At 40.5% G+C, this 23941-nt stretch overlaps 1 protein-coding gene across 2 annotated transcripts; it reads right to left on the reverse strand.

Annotated features, from left to right (window-relative positions):
• Positions 1-364: 364 nt before the first annotated feature.
• On the reverse strand, positions 365-20428 carry RAB32 (RAB32, member RAS oncogene family). Of its 2 annotated transcripts, none has more exons than XM_027056690.2 (3): positions 20179-20428; positions 5717-5994; positions 365-1504 (listed from the first exon to the last, which is right to left on the reverse strand). In XM_027056690.2, exons 1-3 carry the CDS (start codon positions 20426-20428, stop codon positions 1355-1357), a joined length of 678 nt encoding a protein of 225 aa, XP_026912491.1. In that variant the 3' UTR covers positions 365-1354. The 2 variants fall into 2 exon arrangements, with proteins under 2 accessions (XP_026912491.1, XP_053078105.1); XM_053222130.1 differs by having other exon boundaries at positions 20077-20428.
• Between the last annotated feature and the right edge of the window lie 3513 nt (positions 20429-23941).

Consider the following 23941-nt stretch of genomic DNA (forward strand, 5'->3'; position numbering starts at 1 on the left):
TGAGAAGAGCAAACTATGTTTTATGGCCCATGTCAACTATTTATTCCCAGAATACACCTGTCAGAGCAAAGGCAATTCTTGCTATTTTTTTATTTCCTGCTCTCAATAAATACATGGATCTTTTCCTATCCCATGTTCATAATAATGTATAAGACAATTTGGTCAATGCCTCATTTGCATTAGCATTGGATTATGGCACAAACACCTTTAAAATTCCTTTGAAAAATAAGTTGGACCTTTCAGAAGGTATCAACTCCCTTAAAAACAACAGGAAAATGTGAGCAGACACGAAGTTTTCTAAGGCAGAAAAGTATACCCCATTTACCTTTCTAGAACCACATTAGTTAAAGAAAAACAAAAGAGGTTTCAGCCAAAATATTTATTCTTTTCCTTAACTGGGTTAAATGGTAATACAAATATCACGAGGCTGTCCTAAGTTTCGCATGTGTTTTACTTTAAATGTCCAAAACTTTACATACAAACTACGCATGACCTAGTTTCCTTCACAATTCATACTTAGAGAATCTCAGATTTAATTGTATATGCTTTCAAGTAGCTTCTCTGTTACCGTTACTAATACAGATTTGAAAAGACTAGCTCCAGTTAGAGAGAACTCCAACAGCAATAGCAGCCAGGCTCTCAGGTACAAAAACAAACACACGGGAGGAAGAGGAAAGCAGGAATGTTCATTTAGATTGTTTCCAACTGGCAGCAACCAGAAGCCAGGACACCAGTGCACCTGCGTTGTTAGCAAGGGCACACCACGCTGGCCAGGACTAATGACATAACGTGTGATGATAACAACTTTATAGAAGGATCAAAGTTTTAAGTAGGAAAAGAACTGCAAAACAGCCTTCTGTGACTAACAGAGATGACAGCCTCCCTGGAGAGAACGTAATGTGGAGATAAAAACACAGGCCCATAAAATTACTGGAAGACCTCAGGTCAGGTTTCATGACCATCCCAGTGCTTCCACTAAAAGGCACAACTTGAAAATCTTACCAAATCCTGAGGACCATCATTTTTAAAAAATGTTAAAGAGGACGTAAACATTATCCTGAATTCACGGTGACCACCCCAGAGGCCTAAGTGTGCCTGCGTTAAAGTGTGGGGTCGCGGGCAGAACCACTTTACCACACGCCCCGTGTCAGCGTAGGCTCCCTGGGGGTGCCACCACGGCCACTCTGTACAAGGAGAAAGATCTACACAACCTGAAGAAAAACTGGAGCATTCGTCTGAAGTGCAGCCCTGTGAAGACTCACAGAGCAGCACAGCCGCCCCCTTATCCATTCTCGGGCTTGGATCCAGACCGGTCAGGCTGCACTCTGCACACAGGCCAGAAGCAGAAGCCATGTCAGCAACACTGGGACTTGCCCTCTGCTCTCAAGGTCTCCTGATCCAGTTTAATTTTGTCCTCGTTGTTTTCTTCACTAGGAAAGCTTTGGTGGTTTGTGAGAATATTTTCCACTAGGAACCGGGCGGCTTCATCTATGTTTATATTATCCTGTAATGCAGAAATGACGAACACAATGAATTCTTCAGATTAATGCTTGGAGGTAAGCATTAAGAGTATTAACGGGACTGGCCGAGTTTGTCAGAGGGGACATTATAACACACGAGCTACCGTCTTCTTCTCCCGTACTAAAGGGTTAAACCCTAAGAGTTTAATGCCATTGAGTATAATGTGGCTAGGGAACTCTTTTCTTTTCACAAATCATCGCCCTTTCTGATGCTCCTGTTTCAAACTTCTTGCCGCTGAGATTCAATGAACTATCTCAATGGTTGAAAAGGAATCTTCATTCCCACAATGGGTTCCCACTCACATAAATGAAGGCACTAAGATGAAAACCTTCCACCCTAGAACATCTAAGTCAATTGTTCAGGACACATTATAAAGAAGAATGTCAACGGGCTCATACCACATTAAAATAAACGCATTATGTCGTCCCCCATCTCTGAGTGCAGATTATTACTTTTAATTGTCATGTGTAAATTAACCTGAAACAATGTGGTGGGTGCAACGGCCATTAAAAATATTCTAATGAGTCACAAGCTATCACAACATTTGTGAGACAGATTTATTAGCTGTCACTCACTACACGAGTAACAACACAGAGCAAAATCTGGGCTTATTTTATTTAACTACTTAACTTCATTTTTAAATAATTTCAGGTTTACAAAACCATTGCAAAAATAGTAAAAATTCATACATACCCTTCACTCATCTTCCTAAAATATTAACAGCTTGGAAATCCAGATTTTCAGATAAAACCAGGAAATTAGATAATAGTGTGGGCATTAATTATGAGCCTTATTCAAATTTTACCATCGTCCCAATGTCCTATTTGCCATCCAGGTGACCAGCTGTATTTCGTGCTCATGTCTCCTTGGTCTCCTCTAACCTGGGACAGTTTTTCAGTCACCTTCCCTTCCACGACTTTGACACTCTTGTAGAGTACTGGCCAGAAAATATCCCTTAGTCTGGGCTTGTTTGGTGTTTCGTATCATTAAACTCAAGTTATGCATTATTGGCAGAAGAAGGGATGTGTCCTTCTCAGTGTACAGGAGGCACTTGCTTAGAGTCACGTCTGCCAGGCTTCTCCACTGAACAATTACTATTTATCCTTTGCCCTTAGTAAGTTCCAATATATAAATCACCTGGTTTTTTGTGTTTTTTTTTTACCAGTTTTACCCATTAACTTTACCATTAATTAATTTCTCCCTGAAACATTTACTACCATGGTGATTAAAGGTGACTTTCTATTTCCATCATTCCTTCTACATATATTAGTTAGAATTCTACCGTCAGGAAAAGTTTTCTCTTCTCCCTTACTTATTAATTGGTTTATTCATGTCATGGATTATTATTTTATTCCACAGATTAGATCCATTACAATAGTTATTTACTTCATTCCTCAAACTGTGTTACATTTTTGGAGCTTCTGTAAGTACGGTTCTGTTTCTTTTTGACACGTCTCATCATTTTGTGCTCCCTTAGTTTCTGGCTCCGCAAAATATCTCTGGCGCATCTTTATTTGTCCCACTAGTCCTGGAATCAATCATTTCTCCACAAAACCCCTGTTCTTTTTACAGGAGAACAGTATTTAAAAAACAAATTCTGGGGAACAGTAAGCTCACTGGATCTGTGGTATCACTGCTCCTAAGCCCTCTGAGCAGAGAGAGGTAATAAAGAGGTGTATATATATATATATATACATATATATATATATATATATATACGTATATATATACGTATATATATATACGTATATATATATACGTATATATATATATACGTATATATATGTATATATATATATATATATATATGCATCCACAGACCTGTAGACATCTATTTCTACATTTATCTCTCTGTTTATGCAAATGTGTATATATACAAACACATATATACACAAACATATATATATATATATTTATATGTACATATGAAACATTAAGTTCATACTGATCTCTCCAATTTCAGTCTAACAACATGAGGTTCATTCCAGTTTTCTTCCTTATTTGCTATAATTTTCTCAGACAGTGAGAAACCTGTAAGACCTGTGCTATTTATTCAGGTATCTTTTCCAGCATCAACACAAGTTTTCTTTAATTAAAGTACTGATCTCCAAATGTCTAAATGTCACTTGGCCCCCACCCTTCCCATTATCCCAAAGAACTACAACGCTCTCTAACTGCATTTAGGAGCAATTGACTAGGAACAGAAATTCCCATATTGTAATTAGTCACACATTTTCATACTACAAATCCATTGTTTGTCATAAAGGTGAAAAGATGAAGTTCACAAGTTCAAAACTGTCTTTTGGCTGTGTTCCCATTAAAATTCAGATCACTGGGATTCAAGCAGGAATCAGATGTGAAGTTAGCGCCGGCCGGCTCAGAAATACAGACATTAGTGACATGTGGGCAGTACTTTTAAGGCTTGCCTAAAATTTTTAACCTAAATTTTATGCTACTGTTATTCCCTTGGGCCATTCCTGGTTTACTAGTAAGGAAATTCTGCAGAAGGTGTTGCTAATATATTTGTAGGAAAGCACAGAACATTATCTGACACTTCTACTGCTAACCAGTGTGTCCCTTCTCACCTCCACATGTAACGCTGTCTATAAATTTAACAAAGCTGATGACTTGCACAGTCTCAAGCTGCAGGCCACATGACACTATCATTTGTGAATCTCCCATCTAGACTCTGGGGACAAATTTGGATTTATTACCTGAGTGATTAATTCACATTAAACTTAGAGAAGAAATTTTATCTGTAATACGTGCCATCTCTTCCAACAAATCTCATGCTCTAATAAACATTACACATACCACTAATTATTTCCCAACAAAGCTGGGAAACAAAGCAAATTACCCGATGGACACGCCGCAGGAAGGGGGACAGGTTCCAGGACAAGGGCCTCCAGGAGCCGACTCCCCCTTCTGCCACTTCCTCTGTCCTGCCTGGCTAAGTGCTCTTGCCGCACCCACCCCTGCACTGCAGCTTTCTTCTGCTGCTACTTTTTACTCATGAAACGAAATTTTAAGATTCTGGAATGTCTTTCTTTCAACAGATAGCCTTTAGCTTAGGAGTAAAAACCTCTGCCTCCAGCAGACACTAGTTCTGCCGATGACCCCAACATCACTCAATAGCTTTCCTTTCATTATTCTGATTGTCGGTGGCACCCAATGGTCTTCTGCGATGAGGGTGGGTTTCTGGTAAAGCTAAAAGTAACCTAGTGGTAAGCAGGTACTCAGACCAGTAGATAAATCTGGTCACATTTGTTACCTAAGAGGAAAAATTCTTTTAAAAACAAAAAACAAAAAAACGTCTGCAAGAAATCCACAGAAGGCATTCCAAATGCTGAGACTGTGTTAAGATACGCCAGTCTTCTGGTTTCGGATTTTGTTTGTCATTGAGAATTTCTCAAACATTTCACCATTCTTATATAAGTCCAGTTGTTATTTGACCTCTAATGTGAAATTCCCAATGTGCATAAACAAGTTCTCTCCCCACCAATACTTTGTGCCTGTGAATTTCACCTTTGCTCTCTTGTGTATCTAGACTGGTACGATTGTTAACAGCCGACTTAAGTGTTTTTGTTTTTCTTCAAAAAATATTTATCCCATAATTGGTGAAAGAAAGAATTCTCACTCCACTATTCATGAAGAAGCATGTCACAAATGTTGACGCTTGCCTCTTGTTCAAATTCTTTCATACACAATTAATCTGAAACTCTTCAAACATCACCTGAATACATTGTCGCTCTGACAGTTTCTGGTCCATTTTTGTTAGTACTGCACGTGACCCACATATTCGCCAGGGTCATCTCTGTCCCTATGTTTTGTCAAGCCTTCAGTAAAAATTAAAAAATCTTTGTGCTTGACAAGATCCCTAAATCCCCCATAAACTCCAGTTGCAGAAGTGCTCCATTTAAAGGCTCAAACTCAGAGAATGTCATTGTTCTTTATTCTAAGTAACAGCTAATTTTTACTCTGATGGAAAACCTGCCCTTCTAGTCACCTCCCCACTAGCCAATTTTGAAAGCATTTCTGCTGCCCACTGAAGGAAACTATTACATATCCATGCTATGTTTTGCTTTTTATTAGGCTCCCAAAACCCACTCACATAAACCTGTCTAAATGTTTTATAGCTATAGTTCAGATTTAGGACTTAAGAGCAGAGCAGATACAAACACGAAGCAGACCTCACCTTTGCCGAGGTTTCAAACCATCCAGTGAAACCATGTTCTTTGCAGAACTGGTCCAACTGGGAAGGATTCTGGCCACCATCCTTTTTCTGGTCACATTTATTAGCTAAGAGGACAGCAGGAATAGGGCTGCCATTTGGAAGATGGACTTTACTATCCAGATCACTTTTCCATTTTAACACGGCCTCAAACGTGGAACCTCTCGATATATCAAAGACTACAAAAGCACCAACAGCTTCTTTGTAGTATACTCGGGTCATGTTGCCAAACCGCTCCTGCCCTAGAAGTAAATATAAAAAGAGATTAAGAACTCATAATTCAGACTGAGTCTATATTTAGATATAAGGCCTCTGACTCTAGAACAGTGCTGTAAACACAGGTTTCCCATTCCATAGCAAAGAAACTGGTGGGATGCACAGAACCATGTGGCCGATCGTGTGGTCTCAGTACGGAACTAACTAGCATTGTGTTCTGTGAATGTACAACATATGCTCCATAAACACCCAGATGACGGTGCTTGAATCTACAGAGCCCAGCATTTCCCCCTGCATTTCCCCAGTCTAAGAGAAAGGTACTAAAGGGAAAAAGAAAGCCGGGAGCAGAGGGGAGAAGAGACAGAACAGAAGAAAATGAAGCTTGCACGAAGAAGATAAGTATGGTGGGTAAAACGCAGTCAAAAAGACTAAGACTGGATAAGAGATAAAGGAGTTCATCTTTCGTCCCTGTCTCTAGGCTGTACCCGCTTTGGACGCTGCTTGCAAGATTGCTGTCTTCTAAGAAGGCAGACGCGTGCAAACCTACTAGCAAAAAGTGGCACAATTATCTGTGTGATTGAAAGAAGGACCAACTGCAGAGTTCTTCAAATACCATACTTTTAAAATAACTTACCATGTTCAATAGTTTGGGGAAAATCCTACTGCTTTGCATACCACACGGACTTTGCAAAGCGTTCTCTTTCCGTCTGGTATCACACTGTTCTTTGACATAGGAAGGACCCTTATCTTCATCTGACAGATGAAAAACCACGCAAAGAGCTGCTTGGCCAGGATTACAGTGGCACTGACTAACTAAGACAGCACTAGAACCCAGGTCTTCTGAGTCCCATGCACCCCTGTTGCCAGCCATTCTGAACTATCTTACAGTTACCCTGACTTCTAAGACATTTACCTTCCGTCTGTCGAGTTACTGACTAGAGTACTAAGGAAATATGACTGGCAATCAATGTAAATCGAAGATGTGAAACTCTGACCAATGATAAAAACAAAGCTGACAGGACACTTTCCTGTTAAAACATATGATGAAAAAACACTTTATCTACATTTCATTGATAGTAACAAATGCAAAGCTGCCCACAAAAAATATTTTCTTTCTCCTCCAAATTCTACTAGAGCATCATACAATGTTAGATATTGCTTAATGAAATAATGGGAAAAGAACACAATAGGCAAGCTTAAATGGATAAACCTGAAGTTCATTTGTGGTTTGTCGTAACTCCTCATATGGGCTTACCTGAAGTTGTACTATGACAGTTCAGATGTCTGAACTTTATTATAACAGTCACATATGAAACCCCACTATCATATTTATATTTTACTGGTAATGTAAATCTGCCCAGCCAACTATATAGTTACTGGATCACAATGCTGACAATTATAAGAAATTAACATTGTACCTTTTCCTTAAATTTATACTTCATAACTACACACAGCATGTTCACAGAGGATATACCAACTGAACAAAGTCAATATCACTAATCTGCAAAAAGACTATGTAGATGCATTAAAGTGGTTCTGAGTTCAATTTTAACTAGAGAACACATACTACCAATTTTTGTTTTTATAAAATTTAATTATTAAATATAAAATGACTATGGCAAAAAAGGAAATTAGCCTCATTAAGATAGTCCAGATTACATGATTATTTCATATTAGAAGAAAGTACTCTTTAGAACTATCCCTTCAATTTAGAAAAGAGGGTAGGGTGCCAAACTAGTAAAAGTATAGAAATCCAGAAGTAATAAAGAACGATTAAGCTTTAGTGAGTGTTGCTTTGTTTACTGAATCATCTATAAATCCCTAAAAAGATTTCTTTCAACCAATCATACTAAGTCATATACAAATTTGTATTCACATAAACTTTCTGATAAAATATAAGAAAATCAGAAATGTATATGACAAGGAATTTTCGAGATGGACCTGTGGATTAGAAATATCAGGTTACTGGCGCACCTGGGTGACTCAGTCGGTTAAGCATCTGACTTGGCTCAGGTCGTGATCTCACGGTTCATGAGTTTGAGCCCCGCATCGGGCTCTGTGCTGACAGCTCAGAGCCTGGATGAAGCCTGCTTTGGATTCTGTGTCTCCCTCTCTGCTCCTCCCCCACTCACGTTCTGTCTCTCAAAAATAAATAAACATTAAAAAAAAATCTTTAAAAGAAAAAAAAGAAATAATCAGGTTACGTTCCCTAGGTTCCAAGGTTAGTATTCAAAACTCTCTGATAGTCTCAGAGTGTGCTTTCTAAAAACCACACTATATGGCAATTCAAAATAGTGTCAATTATGCTATTAAGCAAATGAAAAGGAAAAGTACAAACTGGGAGAAAAAAATGCAAACCCTCTATCTGGTAAAGGACTTATACCCTCCAAACTCCAGAGTAAGAAGATAAAAAATCTAATTAATAAAGCAAAAGACTGGAACAGATGCTTTATCAAAGAATGCATACAATGACAAGCAAAGGAAAAGATGCCTAGCATCATTAATTACTGGAGAAATGCAAATTTAAATCACAACTAGGGTGCCTGGGTGGCTCAGTTGGTTGAGCATCTGACTCTTGATTTCAGCTCAGGGTTGTGGGATTGAGCCCCATACCAGGTTCGGTGCTAAACATATAGTCTGCTTAAGATTTTCTCTGTCTCTCTCTCCCTGCCCCTCGTCTCTGCTCATGCTCTCTCTAAAAAATTAAAAAGAAAAATAAATTTTTAAATCATAACCAGCTTCCCCTTCATGCCTATGAGAATGGCTAAAATAAAAAGTCTGGTTTTACCAAGTATTGGTGAAGAAATGGAGCAATCAGAACTCTTACATACTACTGGTAAGAATAAGAATCTAGAATAGTACATCCATTTGGGAAACGATTTGACAGTTTCTTCAAAATTTAAACATATACCTACCATACAACCAACACATTCTACTCCTAGGTATTTGCTCAAACAAAATGGAAGCACATGTCTACACAAAGTCATGTTCAGGAATGCTCATAGGTGCTTTATTTTTAATAGTCGAAAATGGTAATCAATAAAATATGGTATATTCATACAATGGAATATAACAACAGAAAGGAAAGGAATAGATTATGGATGAAAATAACAAAATAGATGAATCTCAAAATAATTAAGCTAAGTGAAAGAAACTAGACCAGAGAGGGAATAGGTAATACTATATGAATGCATTTATATCAAATCCTTAAAAATAAAAACTATAGTGACTTAGTAAGAGGAAGCCCATCAGTGATTATCTTGGGCAAGGCAGCGAGACAGGTTCGGAAATAATTTTGCAATCTTGATCATAGTGATGTTTCACTACTGTTTACATGTCAAACATCAAATTGTACTGTTTGTTGTATTGTCGATTATGTATCAATAAAGCTATAAAAAAATAATACCTACAGATGGTCACTGGGAAGGTTTAATGCAGAATGTCTGCCTGAGAGTCTTTTAGGGCAGAGTACAACAAACTATAATTCATGGTCAAACCTCGCTAAATAAAGTTTTACTGGAATACTATCACCTTCATCCGTTTATGGGTTTCTTCATCGGTTTTCATTCTACAATGGCAGAGTTGAGTAGTCGCAACAAAGAGTAAATGGCCCATAAAACCTAAAGTATTTGCTACTTCTATTCTAGAGGGTTAGGGGATAGTCTATACCTTGAACTGACACTGGTATATAAAAATTCATGAAGGACTTAAGATCTGTGTATGTAAATTATACTTTAAGTTCAAAAAAGTAAAATGTCAGGCTCATGGTAAGCACTGTGTAAATGTTAGCTAGTATTAAGTGCTCAATAAATGTATTACATGATGAAAGCCTAAGTATCCTTTTTAAAATGGTACAATTAAACATAGCAAAACCTTAAACTATTAGCTAGTTGTATGCTGTAAACTGTAGTGGTGAAAACAGTTGGCAGAGGAAAATGAACTTGAGGAAAGTACAAATGTACTAGAGAATCAAAATACCAAGCACCCAGGGACGCTTCAGTCAGTTAAGTAAACATCCAACTTTGGCTCAGGTCGTGATCTCACAGTTTGTAGGTTCAAGCTCCACACTGGGGTCTGTGCTGACAGCTCAGAGTCTGGAGCCTGCTTTGGATTCTGTGTTTCCCTCTCTCTCTGCTCCTCTCTTGCTCATGCTCTGTCCCTCAAAAAATGAATAAACATTAAAAAAAAATTTAAATACCAAGCACCCAAAGGTCAAGCAATCCTAGGCAAGTAACTCTGTCGGCCTCAGTAAGTCATGTGTCTTTAGAGGATTTTAGGGATCTTCTAAGCCCTCCCAGCTCTTCTTTCTGATGTTTTAGGTTTCTGTGTGATAACTTTAATGTTATAATGATTTGCTAAAGATTCTTCAATCACTGAATCCAGACAGCAATGGGGATCAAATATAAATAATCCAGCATGAAAAGGCCAAGCCATGCATTTAGGGAAAGTGCTTACTTTCCAACAGAATAGTGAAATATACTTCCTATTTTACTGAGTTCATTATCTTTTTAATTCTGAAGTAATTCTGAAAAATTCTGAAGTAATCCATTAGTGCTTCAGAGATATTCTTGAACTGGTCAAAAAACCTAAAAAGCACAAATTTCTAAAATATGTAACATTTAATTAGAAAATAGGGGCGCCTGGGTGGCTCAGTTAAGTGTCTGACTCGGTTTTCGCTCAGGTCATGATCTCACAGTTCGTGAGTTCTAATCCCACATTGAGTCCTACATTGGGCTCCACGCTGGCAGTATGGAGCCTGCTTGGGTTCTCTCTTTCTCCTTCTCTCTCTCTCAAAATAGATGAACTTAAAAAAAAAATCTTTAATTAGGGAATAAAGAGACAATGAATTCATTTAAAATAATAATCTTAACATGAAATTGAGAGTTGTTCTCCCAAAAAACCTAACAAGGCAAAACCTAGATTTAACTATTTTGGTTTCAAAGGTTTAAATACATAGATATATCAAGTTCTTCCAGTCGTTAAACCGGAAAATAACATAAAGTTTGCCACTGGAGTAAGAGCTGCATCCTGTAACTTCATTATTATTTCTCCTTGGGTAATTTTATCTATTCTCTTGTTATTGTCTAAAAGAAAGAACCACAGTGGAAAACAAAACTAATGTTCATGAATATTCCATTCTCCTCCATTTCTAAGTGTGTGAAGGATCACACTCTTCTGCCCCCACTGAGTCAGGAGTGGCTACGAACTCGTCTTGGCCAATGAAAGGTGAACAGAAGTGTCACTTTTAAGCAGAATCACTTGGCTGACAGTGTCCCTGTCCTGCTGCAGCAGGCTCGAACCCCAATTTTGAGAGGAGAGTATCATGAGATAGTAGAGCCTCCATTAGTCTGAGTCTTCAGGTAGTTTCAATGAAAAATGCCTTCACATCTCTACCACTGCCCCAACCTCTGCCCTCACCGCGGGCATGAAGAAAGAGTGAGGAATAATTATTTTAAGCCATTGATGTTTTTAATGTGGTTGGAACTCCAACATAACCTAATCTATCCTGACTAATACAGCCCCCAAATCGTGTCTAGATTCGATCTCCACTAAAAAACGTGCATTAAGTTCCTTGCATGTATCAGGCACTGTGCTAGATACTGGTGAACAGCATGGAACAATCAATATGATTTCCTCTCCTGAGGAGCTCACAATCTATTTGAGGAAATAGACAAACTGCACCACAGGGTGTTAGGTGTCATCAGAGATATGAAAAGTGTATCATGGTATCAAACGAAGGGATGCTCTTCATTGAGGTATGTAAGCTAATCTTAGTAGTTCTGAAAGACACATTATCAAGAAATGCCATTCAAATGCTTACCTGAGATGAAAATCAGTTGTCTTTATTCCTTTGTCTCTATACTGTACATGCAGCAATGCCCAAAACCCACCAGCAGTCACCCTAGTCAGAGCCAGGCTCACCATCAAGGGACTAAACAGATTCAGGTATTTAATCTCTAGATACAATCTCCAGCAGTGCTGAGTCTTTCTCATGGGAATGATGCATTCTAGTACTTACCTTTCACAACACTTCAGGAGTTAGCCCTTTCTAAGTTTAAAAAAGGGGTAAGGACCAAACCTGACAACAGGGAAGACTTTCACATTTATGTTAGAATTGCACTGGAATTCTGTAGAATCTTGGACTTTTTTTTTTTTTCCTTAATTTTAGACAAGAAATATAAAGAATGCTCCCTGGGAAGTAGTCAATCAACCATTCTAAGTTCAGTCCAAGAAAATTTTATTGTTCTCGATCCTATTATGCACAAATGCATAAATAAAATGCAGGAAATTCCCACTATGCTGAGTGCCCCTGGCTTGTATCATAGGACAGGAGAGGATGGGGTAGAGAAGTCTGCAGTTATTAAATACAAAGACAGATGCATGAGTTTTGTTTCATGGTGTGTGTGTGTGTGTGTGTGTGTGTGTGTGTGTAGAGTTAAAGCTTATGGCAATATAAAAATTCAGCACGATCTGGGAGATCTTCCTGTCACGAGATCTGTAGAAGTAGCTCAAAGAGTGTGACGGGGAATCAGCAACACCATCTTCCTTAACTGGTGTTGTAGTCATTTCTTAATGGGGGGCGGGGGGGGGGGGGGGGAAGGACCACTTTCATGCCTTCCTGACCAACACTTAAATGGACAACATTGTAACTGCCAGATGCCACCTCACATCACCTAGTCCAACCTCTCCTATTTTACAGATGAGAAAATAAAATCCCGGGGAGACAGAATTACTCAAATTGCCCAGGTTGATTGTTATCTGATGTGCTGTCCAATCTCTTAGCCAAATACTTTCTGGAGGACACATTGTTCCACATGTCCCATACTTCCGAATAGACCCAAGGCAGTGCCATCAGCCTACAGTGACTTTCTTTAAGGATAGCAGAGCCCTATTACACAAGGTAATCCCTTTCTCATAGTCTCTTAGGGCTTTACCACAGCAGCTACGAGAAATGCCCCACTGCTGAGTGCTTTAGTGACCCCAATACTAGTGGCAGCCTCTTTTATCCATATTGCTGTAGGCATATTTCCAGAATATTCCAAAGGACTCTAAATGCTTTCTTTTAAAAAAGTGTGTTACTTCCTTCTCTAGAAGATGGAATCTTTATTGTAACTAGATATCTTGGCAATGAGAATGAAGAAAATGAACACAGTGCTAGTCATCTAGGGTGAAGCCCTAGATTTCCCAGCTGCCCTTGCAGCAAGACATGCATATTTGACTAGAGCGCAAAGACAAAGAATATGACGATATGACGAAGGAATGGTTGTGTGATGCAGTGTCAGCTTTGGCCCATGGAGACTTTAAGGTTCTGCTCAGCAGCTGTGGACTGCCCAACCATGGACTTACCAGGTGAGAGAATTAACCTCTTTGTTAAAATCACGATGCATAGTGGTGTCAGAGGAAAGCAGATCTATCGAAACAGTTGATCCTAATGAATCTGCATTTTAAACACCGCAGGTGAGCCTGATGGAGGAGTCTCCATATAATCACACTAAAATAAAACAATGTATTTAGCTTAATTTCAAAAAGCAACAAAAAAAGTCACTACAGAGGATGCTTAAGGAAAATATCTGGACAGAAGTGAATGGAAAGAAGGCAGAAGAGGAGAATGTAAGGCTATGTGTCAGCTAGAAAGACCAACAAAGATCCATAAACTAACCCCTACTGTCCATTTATTTTTATGTGGTTCATCTTTCTCAAAACAAGACTGAAGAAATTACATGTTTCTAGCTTCCTTGATTGCAAAAAGTGAGAAAAGCACTTTTGAAAATACAACTGAGTAGAATTCTAAAGCATTTTTACTTCATCTTGCAGAAATCTGCAACCCCTATCATTTATGTCTGTACTATTCTCACCATCCAGATCTCTGCAACCAAAACACAACCTAAACTTGTTCACTTAGCCTACCCTCTCCTTTTTTTTTTATTTTTGAGAGACAGAGAGACAGTGAGAGAGAGAGAGAGAGAGAGAGAGAGAGAGAGAGAGAATCCCAAGCAAGCACCATGCTCAGCATGGAGCCTGACATGGGACTCAATCCCAGGGCCATGAGATCATGACCTGAGCCAAAATCAAGAGTCGGATGCTCAACCAACTAAGCCATGCAGGCGCCCCAGCCCACTCTCTACTTCTTAAGTGTTGACTAAGTGTGAAATCATCACTAGTTTCAGGATATGCTGTTCTTGAACTACAAATCTGAGGCCTTCAAAGTTTTCTTCTTTGGAACAGCACTTTATCTCTCAGTCTTTTCTAACAAATGCCTAGAAGTATGTATTCATGATGGGTTTTTTTTTCTATATTATAATTCTTTGATGTCTTGGGGCCTTGTGGACCAGCAGAGAGCCTGCCTCTCCCAGAGTTAGCTAGTTCTGAGAGACTGCAAACAACCTGCTGAAAGCACATCTTGGATAGGCAAACCAACCAATTCGGAATCCTTACCATCCCTTTTTTCAGGCATTTTTAAGGCTCCTGCAGTCTAAGTCACTATCTTCCTGCCCTAAATCACCCATGGCCAGGTACTAAACAAATAGGGACCACCCCCATAGCCCAACGCCCACTGAAATAGGTCAAACTAACCAATCCTAAGCTTGCTCTGCTTGCCTGTACTGCCTTGGCCATTCCTTCTTGCAAAAACCACAATAAAGGCTCTAGCCCATGCTTATCCCTTGCTCCTTCTGCCTCTTGACCAACCCTGGGGCTTCCCCATGTGGTCCTGCATGGGGTGGATGCTCCCTCCTCTTGGGATCTATGAGTAACAAACCATCTTTTCAATGGTGATCATCTTCTGGTGTATTGGCCTTACCATACCTGATAAAAACAAAAATCTTGGGTACACTTTAAAATAGAATATGAATGAATCACTGAAATTTCCATATCAGAAGCTTAAGAAAATCAGAAGGTCAAGAAAAGAAATTCATAATGGATAAAATTTCTCCTATAATATATCTGAAAGTAATACTGCCTCTCAAAAATAACGCATGGCTTGTAGGTTTAATCAGTGAGATCACAGAGTAGACCATGCAAACATCTATAATTATTACCTTGCTTTTCCAGGTGTGCTCTACAAGCGTATATCAATAAAACAGCTTTGTTATCTTCAGAAAGTCCAGTGTGGAAAGTCTTTCAAAATGCCCTCCAAAAATGATGGAGCCGACCAAAGAGTATCTACATTGGAAGTTCAGTGTTTTATAATTAAGAAGAGTATAATAACTGGAAATTCTGGACTGATAATATAAAGAGATGATAATTATTGCAAAGGGGTTTAACACATGAATCATGTGCACTACTATACGGATGACCAGAACATTTGCTAATTTAGGCAAGAGTCTGTTAGACCCTCAGATGACATTCTTTGGAGTGTTTTGACACCAGTGAACCAAAAATTCACTGAACAATTAAAAGCTTATTTTCATATTTCAGCATCAGAAGACATGTCTTTGTATAGTGCCATCAATTATCTGTGTTTCCTTGGTCAAGTTATTATACTTCTCTGTATTTAGACTATGGGATCTCTAAAAGCCTATATAGTTCAACTCAAATAGTAGAATGATTAGGAAAATGGGGGAAAAGTCAAACTTTAGTACTTTTATCAATGTCCCACTCCCTCTACTACTAACCTGGGCACTTTTCAGTTTATGTGGGCGAATTGAGGCAACTGAAAATGGTAACAGATTAAAAAAAAAAAAAAAAGGGCAATAGGCATATGTTAATATGTTGTTACACTGACCATTCTGCCTGGGCAATTGGGGATACAAAATCCAGACTGGAGCACCCAAAGTGTCTCAGGATTCACAAACTGAGGAAGATTTAAAGACGTAAAATGGGGGCACCTAGGTGACTCAGTGGGTTGAGTGTCCGACGCTTGATTTCAGCTCAGGTCATGACAATCCCAGGGTCGTGGGATAGAGCCCCATATCGGGGCTCCGTGCAGCCGGGAGCCTGCTTGGGATTCTCTCTCCTCCCCTCCCTCTCTTTCTCTCTCTTAAAATAAATAAATTTTTTAAAAAGACATGTAAAATGGAACAGTAGGTTTTGTTTGTAATTCAACACAGCATTTTAGTCTGTACAAGGCTAAGGACAGGAAGACTGTACAGAAGTCAGATATAAGGAAGATTTTAAAAATCCCTTTAAGTGAGTTATCAAGTAATTGGAAAGTCATTGTAAATTCAGTGTTGAAGAGGGAGACTACAAATAACTATAGACTAATTCCTCAGAGCACTTCTTCTGCATATTTAGAAAAAAACTGAATTTTAATAATTTTTGACTAATAGATACTTTGAAGGTCAAGAAAGCACTGGAGATAATATTTAAGATTCTTGCTCATGAGGGTTAAAGGAGAGTTATGAAAGACAAGAAGAGGCCACGAGGTACAGTGATCAGTGACTGCCACTGTGGAAAATGGGATAAGAAAAGCAGGATCAACATTCTAATTTAGGCTGGGGATCAAAAAAAAAAAATAAAAAGTGAATCTAAGTATAGTTTATGTAATTGATAATGTCTTCCAACCATGCATTTTATACTTTGGTAAATACTATTTACATGAACTTCAGAGTAGAATGTTCCTGATTGGTTCGTTGGTCCAAAGTTTTTTTAACAGAAGATTTTTACTCAGATTTTTATACAGAAATACTAATCCTAAAAAGTGAAGCGTGGCAGAAGAGACCAGGCCCCCAGAAAATGCCACTTTGGCATAAGGATTAATTTGAACTAAAGGGACTTTAAAAAGAGCAGGTGCCCGAAAGGTACTCTAATCTCTCTTTTTTCTTCCTGAAAGCAGACGAGAAAACCCCCATAGGAGAGATGTCCTCTCTCTACCAGGAAGAAAGAAACATTCCTATCACCACGGACAGGAATTGAAGTTGGGAGAATTCTCTATAAACAGACCATACAAAATAACTCTTATTTTCCTTTAGCCTCCCCATATATTTTAGTTATTTTCCCACAATTCCCTCCCTTTGTTCAACCTGGTATAAAAGCACTTAGGTTTTGTCACTTCTTTGGGTGTTCATTTTCTTATGAGGACTCCTGTGTCAGGTAAAACTTAGGTGACATAAATTTCTGCTGTTAATCTGTCTCGGATTGATTTCTTTTTTTTTTTTTTTTCTTTTTTTAATTTTCAGGCTCTGCTGAAAACTCTAAGAAGGCAGAGATAAAGTTTTGCCTCCCCTACAAAAGCAATCACTTCAGTGAATACGGGAAGACTAAATTATATTAGTTCTAAATGGACAAACTTGTTTTTACTTTCTTTTTTTTTAAAATGTTTATTTAGTTATTTTGAGGGGGAGCAAGGGGAGGGGCAGGGAGAGGGAGAGAGAGAATCCCAAGCAGGCTCCACAGAGCCCCAGGTAGGGCCTGAACTCACAAACCATGAGATCATGACCTGAACGAAACCAAGAGTTTGATGCTTAACTGACTGAGCCACCCAAGCGCCCCAAGAGACCACTATTTAAAACATTGCTGGCCTATAATAAATGGGTTCATTTATGTAACAACAACAAAAAGATCAGAGACATCTCTTGCTACCTCTTAATTTAGTAGTATTTATTAAACTTTTTGAAAAGCTTACTGAAGACTTCAGTGTCTTAGTATATATTTCAGTCCTGTGTTAAGAGCCATCTTCAAACAGGTATGGGGTAAGAGACGGTTGCCCAACACAAAAATTATATTGAGGTGCATCGGTATTTTGTAGCTACATTCATTTGATGCAATAAGAAAGCATTTGGAAGGCCTGTACCCAAGAATCACTGTAGTTCCTAATCTGAAGAGTTTAGCTTAAACTGCCCGGCCACATTTATGGAAAACATTTGGCCAACTCCTCCCTGTTACCCCTGCCAAAGTTTCCAAGTATAGAGACCCAACAAAATTCCTTGACCATCTTTCTCATCTCTAACACAACAGTAAAAAACTAGTCACAGGGCCACACCTTATGTTAGTCATATCAACTGGCCAGCCCTACCTACTGTTTTGCAATCAAGGAGTATTTCTAAACTTTCACAATTAAAGATCATTCAATGTTGTAACTACATAAGGCAAATATGTTTAGCCATGGGGAACTTTTTGGAGTGGCCTTCAGTTTGCTTCATTACATCATGACCACTTAACTCAAATGGTATGAGCTAGGATTCACTAAGAGGTCAAATATTCAAAGCAAACATAGTTAATGATGTAGCTCCCTAAGCCCCAAGTGAAAGCCAAATTATTTCTGTGTTAACTTCCTTATATATTAAGACTCCATCTCTGGAAATCTTATTTATAAGGTGAGACTAGTAATTTTCAACTACCTCATTAATTTACCCCTAATCTTTTTAACAGCTCGTGTGTACTTGCTGAATGGTACTGAACATCCAGGAATCCCTTTTAGAGATCTTAAAATTCTGCTTTCTGTCCCGGCACAGCTCAACCTTTGCATTTAGGGAAAAATGCAAGCACATTCCATCTAGGCCAATGTGTACCAGAGTCTGACAAGACTGATTATGTCTCTTTCCTGGCTGCATAGGTCTGTTACAGCTGGACAAAAAAATAAGAGGTGATACCCAGGGAGAAAATTACTCATGACTTTGCTTTCCCAAGCCTCCAAATACCAGCATTTTTGCTGGAAGCTTAAAAACACAAATGTGCCAATAAAATCTTTCATTTACCTGCAGTGAAATCCAATCATAATAGCTAAATATGATATTATTTAACAAGAAGAATAAGGCAAAGTCAACAACCCTCCTAGGTGAGGGGTGTAAAATCTTCACGGAAATCTGTAGCGACAATGAAGATTCCTGCAGAATGACTATCACATGGTAAGGCAACCTTTAGAATTTATGACTTTGTCAAGAAGCAATACTACTATTCATAAGTGTCTGTGAAACAGCAGGAAGTATTTCAAAAGAAGCCTGACTTCAAAAGATGACTTTTCAAACGAACTTTTGGTTTTCTGTAACCAAAAGGGAAAAAAGAAAAAAAAAAAAAAAAAAAAAGCTGAGCCCAGGGCAGATTATCCTCCTTTCTGTGAGGGACTGACATACATAAATTTGTTTGTATATCTGAGGCAGAAAAGTCTGTTCTTGAATAAGTGAGTATTTAGGTTAATATACATAGGTTAATTCTTCAATACTTTTTCATATGTAATAAGCTGTTGGTGAAAAAAACACTGCCTAGCAGACAGACCTGTGTCCCCCCCACTCATTTGCCAGCTGGGTGACCATACCTTCCACAGTTGATGCATCTGTAGCGTGAAGGATGGTCTCTCGCTCTGAACACTCTCCCATCCAGATTCTCTATTGCCGACTGAGCTTCTTACCAGCAATGATTGAACAGGGTAACTTTTGCTATCACTTCCATATTTAAACTTTCCAAAAGTCACCATCTTTTTAAATGCCCACACTCCACCCACCCCACCAGACAGAGCTCAAATTTTCATAAATTAGAGCAAGGAGAATATGCACCCCCTTCAAAGAGGGGCATTATGCTCCCAAATTGTCAACTGAAAGCAAATGCCAGGGAAACAATCTATTGTGGTGTGGAGTGGGGCAGGGCCAGGAGTGGGGTTAGGCCTTAGCTTAAGAGGGAGGCAGGATTCAAGAGTAGCTTTCCCAAATCTTCCCCGGGGTGCAGGGGTTGTTAAGGACTCACCTAGGAGATCACCCTACCTGAAGAATAGAATTTCACTCAGAAAGAAGGGTCTCAGATCCAAGGTGGGTGATGAAAAACATTCTGAAAAGGCACCTGGTTGCTAGCCTTGGTTGTGTCACTATCTAGGAGGGTCACTTGGGGGCAATCATTCAACTTCCGTGGTCCTCTGTGAAATGTTAAAGCTGGTTGAGAGGAGCTGGCCCCTGCCCCCCCCCCCCCCCCCCGCCCTCCTCCCACTCTTCCTCGTGTATTATAACTTGTCATCATTCAGAGTTAAAACTCCAGGAAAAGCCCCCATGGCTGTTTCACCTCTGGTCAGGGGAGGGAGGGAAAGAGAGAGAGCATGTTGGAGTGGAGAGGGCCACCTTTCCATCTCTTAAAAATGAGATGTTTTCTGCAGACTTAGTAGAGGCATCTAACCAGGGTTATTTATTTACGCATTTCTCGATCTTGTCCTGCTTTTAAACCCTTCAACTACTACTGCCCCTTACCGTTGTCGTGATCCCACTGGGGTCCACCCAGCCACGTCCCTTTCCGTGTGGCTACCTGAGTTAGCCGCCGGCTCTCGACGGAGGCCGCAGCCCGCCACTTACCGGCGATGTCCCATAGCTGCAGGCGCACCAGCGTCCGGCTGTCCCAGTTGAGGACCTTGAGGGCGAAGTCCACCCCGATGGTGGCCCGGTAGTGCTGGGAGAAGAGCTGGTGGACGTAGCGTTTGATGATGCTAGTCTTGCCCACGCCGAGCTCGCCGATGACCAGCACCTTGAAGAGATGCTCGCGAGTCTCGGGCGCGGCGGCCGCCGCCGTCCCCAGGACCGGGTCCCCGGCTGCCCCGCCCGCCATGAGCGCCCCCGGCCCCGCTCCAGCCGGCCGGCTGCCCCCCGCGAGCTCGGGCTCCGCGCCGGGGTCGCCGCCCTGCCGCGTCTTCCCCGCGCGCCCGCGGAGCCCCCGTCGGCCGTCGCAATGTCCCGAAGCCGGCCGCCCTGCTCCCGCTCCACCGCCCGACGGGTCACAGGACCCGGAACCTGCCGCGGCGGCAGCCGAGCGGGGCGGGGAAAGGGCCGGGGACTGGCCGGCGGGGGAGGATCCGGAGGGGAGGCCGCTTCCCTCCGCCGCCTGCGCTCTGGGCGGGCGGCCAGGCGGGAGCCGGGAACTTCCTCTCCCGGGGCGTCCCCTCCTCGCAGGGGCGCGCGGAGCCCGGCCGCCCCCTGCTGGCCCTGGGCGGTTCGAGGTGGGCCTGAAAAAGTGCGGAGGCCAAGGAGCCGGCTGGCGAACGCCGGGGTCGGGGCGCGCAGGCTCGGGGGTAGTGGTCCGGGGGCGCGGCTCTGGCCGGGGGTTAAACCTCCTTCCAGCCTCTGCCCCGAGAGGGTTTAACACCTGGAGTTCCCGCCTGCGATTTCTCTCTTGCGGCCCCTTGGGAAAGGGAATGGCAGATTGACTCTGAACTTGGCAAAGCACTTATAACGCTTTAGTATTTAAATGAAGGAGTGGGTCTGAAGAAGAAGACTGAGGATCTGTAAAACAATCCTATTTAAGCCTTCAGCTACCAGAGGCTGTGACATAAACCCCAGGAATTGATTGAGAAGTAATAGGTAGTTTTGAGAGCTTTTATTTAAAGAACAAAGATAGGAAGCTTTGCCTTGCTGTGTTTATAAAAGCGAGGGAAGCCCCCCACCCATAATATTTAGAAACACCTGGAGCCGACAATGCTCTGGCAGCGTCCTTAAATAAACTAAAGAAGCTGTTCACTCTGCTATAATCTGACAATCTTTGAAAAATGTTTTTTCAGAGGTGGAGGCGTCTTAAAATTTAGACATCAAGGTGGGAGTAAAACCTTTACTAAAATAGCTATTGAAAAAAGCATGGATATGTCTTTAAACAAGTTTTATGGCCTGCCAGCATATGGCTTGTATGTTCACCCAACTAGAGAGTCCTTTCAATATGTCTCCAGCTTGAGGAAAGAGGAAATCCTCTATTTATTGCCATAAGTGCAGCATATTGTTCCATACATACATATCACCATAGATTTTTACAGGTTCCTCCTTCTCTAACTCTCTTAGGTTCCCACTGACGTTAGAAATAGAATTGTGGTGCTAAAACTCAGGCGGCAAATGGCTTAAAGTTAAAAATGGTCACAGCTAAAAGCAGGAAAATGGCTCGAATCCAGTGCTTCTCAAACTTGAGTGTTAAGAGTTTGTTAAGACAAATGACTATGCCTACCTCCAGAGGGGTTCTGGTCCCCCAGAACTGGGGTGCAGTCAGCTAATTTGCATTCGAACAAGTTCCCGGGTAATGCTGACGCCTTAAGTGTAGGAGCACAGTGGTTTAGATGGGTGCATGCCTCTCAAACTTAAAAGTGCATATGAATCATCTAGGATCTTACGAAAGCAGATTCTGATTGAGTACATGTGGGGTGGGGGCCGAGATTCAGAATTTCAAATAAGATCCCAGGTGATGTGAATGGTTTGAGTGGACCACACTTTGGTTAGCAGGATTTAGATGAGAATTTAGTCGTTAGCACACTTGCTCTGCATTCCTGAAGTTATAGACTACATGTAATCCCCGACATTTGTATGTTGAAATCCTAACCCCCAAAATAATGGTGTTAGGAGGTGGACCGAAGGTGATTTGGTCATGCAGGTAGAGCTCTCATGAATGAGATCAGTGCCCTTATGAAAGGGGCTTCAGAAAGCTCTCTCCCCTTCCACCCAGTGAGGACACAGAAAGAAAACACAGGCCTGTAACCCAGGAAGTGGATTTCACAGGAAACTGAATCTGCTGACACCTTGAACTTGGACTTCTCAGATTCCAGAACTGTGAGAAATGTTTGTTGTTTAAGCCACTCACTCTAGGTTAATGTTGTAGTAATTATGATAGTAATTTGTTGTATCAGCCCAGACTAAGACATCTAGGGAGCTGGCTAGTGAGCTTACTCAGACATTCTGGCTTAATCTTTCAGAAGGAGAGCCCAGGAAGCTATATTTAAAAACAAACAAACAAAAAAAATGAGATGACCGTGGCATGCTCTTGACTTGCAGAACTACTGACTTAAAAATAATACCAGGTAATGTAAATAAGTGCCGAATAACATCCGCTCATGCAACCCCAAACTGGAAAAGGCTGAGAGTTGGGTTGGGCAAATGGAGAAGTCTTCAGAATCCTGGGCTGGTATTTCAGTGTGGAAGCAAGTGTTTTTCATCTATCAAATGAAAAGAAAATAATACAAGTAATCTGAGACTTGTGACTGAATAAATGACTCTTTAACATTTCCATTTGCTACACAGAGGAATGGCCTGCTTGGAAAATCCCCCAGTGATGCTCTCACACATTCATCGTACCTTTCATCCTTACCACGCTCTTTATCTGGAATATGTTGCAAACCGTTACCTCATCCAAGACTCTCCCAGGTAAACTCCTCCTCATCATTCAAATGCTGGATCAGCGGATTACCTGCTCTTTTCACTCCAAATTTCCCTGGCAGATTTACACATTCGTTTATTTAGAAATGCTTTTTATATAGAAAGCTAATGATCGTGCCAAGAAATGTTCTAGATACTCCAAGTACAACAGTGAGTAGAACGGACAAGATTCTTACTCTCAAGGACTTTATATTGTAGTGGAAGCTAGGTAGAATATTAAAAAGCAATCAAATGAGATAATTTCAGATAGATGCAGATTTTACAAAGAAAACTAGAGAAAAATGCCATGTAGTGAGTGATCATTGAATGAAGAATAAAAGCTACACTAATCAGCAGGACTGTTCTAAAGGAAATATTGAAAGTAGATATCAAGTGTCATTTGTTTCCCCCACACAAATAACCAACTGATGCAGAAATATTCACCTCCTTGGTCTTATTCAAGTGCTCCTATGAGAATGGGTCTGTTCTGGGTTCCCGGGTGGCTCAGTGGGTTAAGCATCTGACTCTTGGTTTGGGTTCAGCTCATGATCTCACAGTTCGTGAGTTCTAGCCCCACGTGTGGCTCTGTGCTGACAGCACGGAGCCTGCTTGGGATCCTCTCTCTCCCTCTCACTCCCTGCCCTTCCTCTGCCCTCTCTCTCTCAAAATAAATAAATAAACATTAAAAAGAAAAGAAAGAAAGGGTCTGTTTTCACTCTCTCCTTCCATCAGTCTATGTGTCTATACTTGGACCCATTCTTACGTGTGTTAACTATTATAGCTTTATTATAAATCTTTTCAGGCAAGTCAAATCCTCTCATTTTGTAATTCTTTTTCAAGTTTGCTACAGCCATTCTTGTTCCTTTACATTTCCAGATAAATCTTAGCATTGACATCTCAGTTTTCACAAACACACCTGCTGAGACTTTTATTGGAATTACATTGAATTCATAGATTA

The sequence above is a fragment of the Acinonyx jubatus genome, chromosome B2 (assembly GCF_027475565.1).
Source record: "Acinonyx jubatus isolate Ajub_Pintada_27869175 chromosome B2, VMU_Ajub_asm_v1.0, whole genome shotgun sequence".
NCBI classification, from domain to species: Eukaryota; Metazoa; Chordata; class Mammalia; order Carnivora; family Felidae; genus Acinonyx; species Acinonyx jubatus.

What these genes read in the sequence shown, in the direction of transcription:
- RAB32 (XM_053222130.1), bottom strand. Translation starts at nt 20,428, where the DNA reads ATGGCGGGCGGGGCAGCCGGGGACCCGGTCCTGGGGACGGCGGCGGCC. An exon ending in CCAGTGGGATCACGACAACG is followed by an intron (nt 5,995 to 20,076) that starts GTAAGGGGCAGT and finishes ATTTACTTCTAG; the next exon opens with GGCAGGAGCGGTTTGGCAAC. An exon ending in GGTTTGAAACCTCGGCAAAG is followed by an intron (nt 1,505 to 5,716) that starts GTGAGGTCTGCT and finishes TCTGCATTACAG; the next exon opens with GATAATATAAACATAGATGA.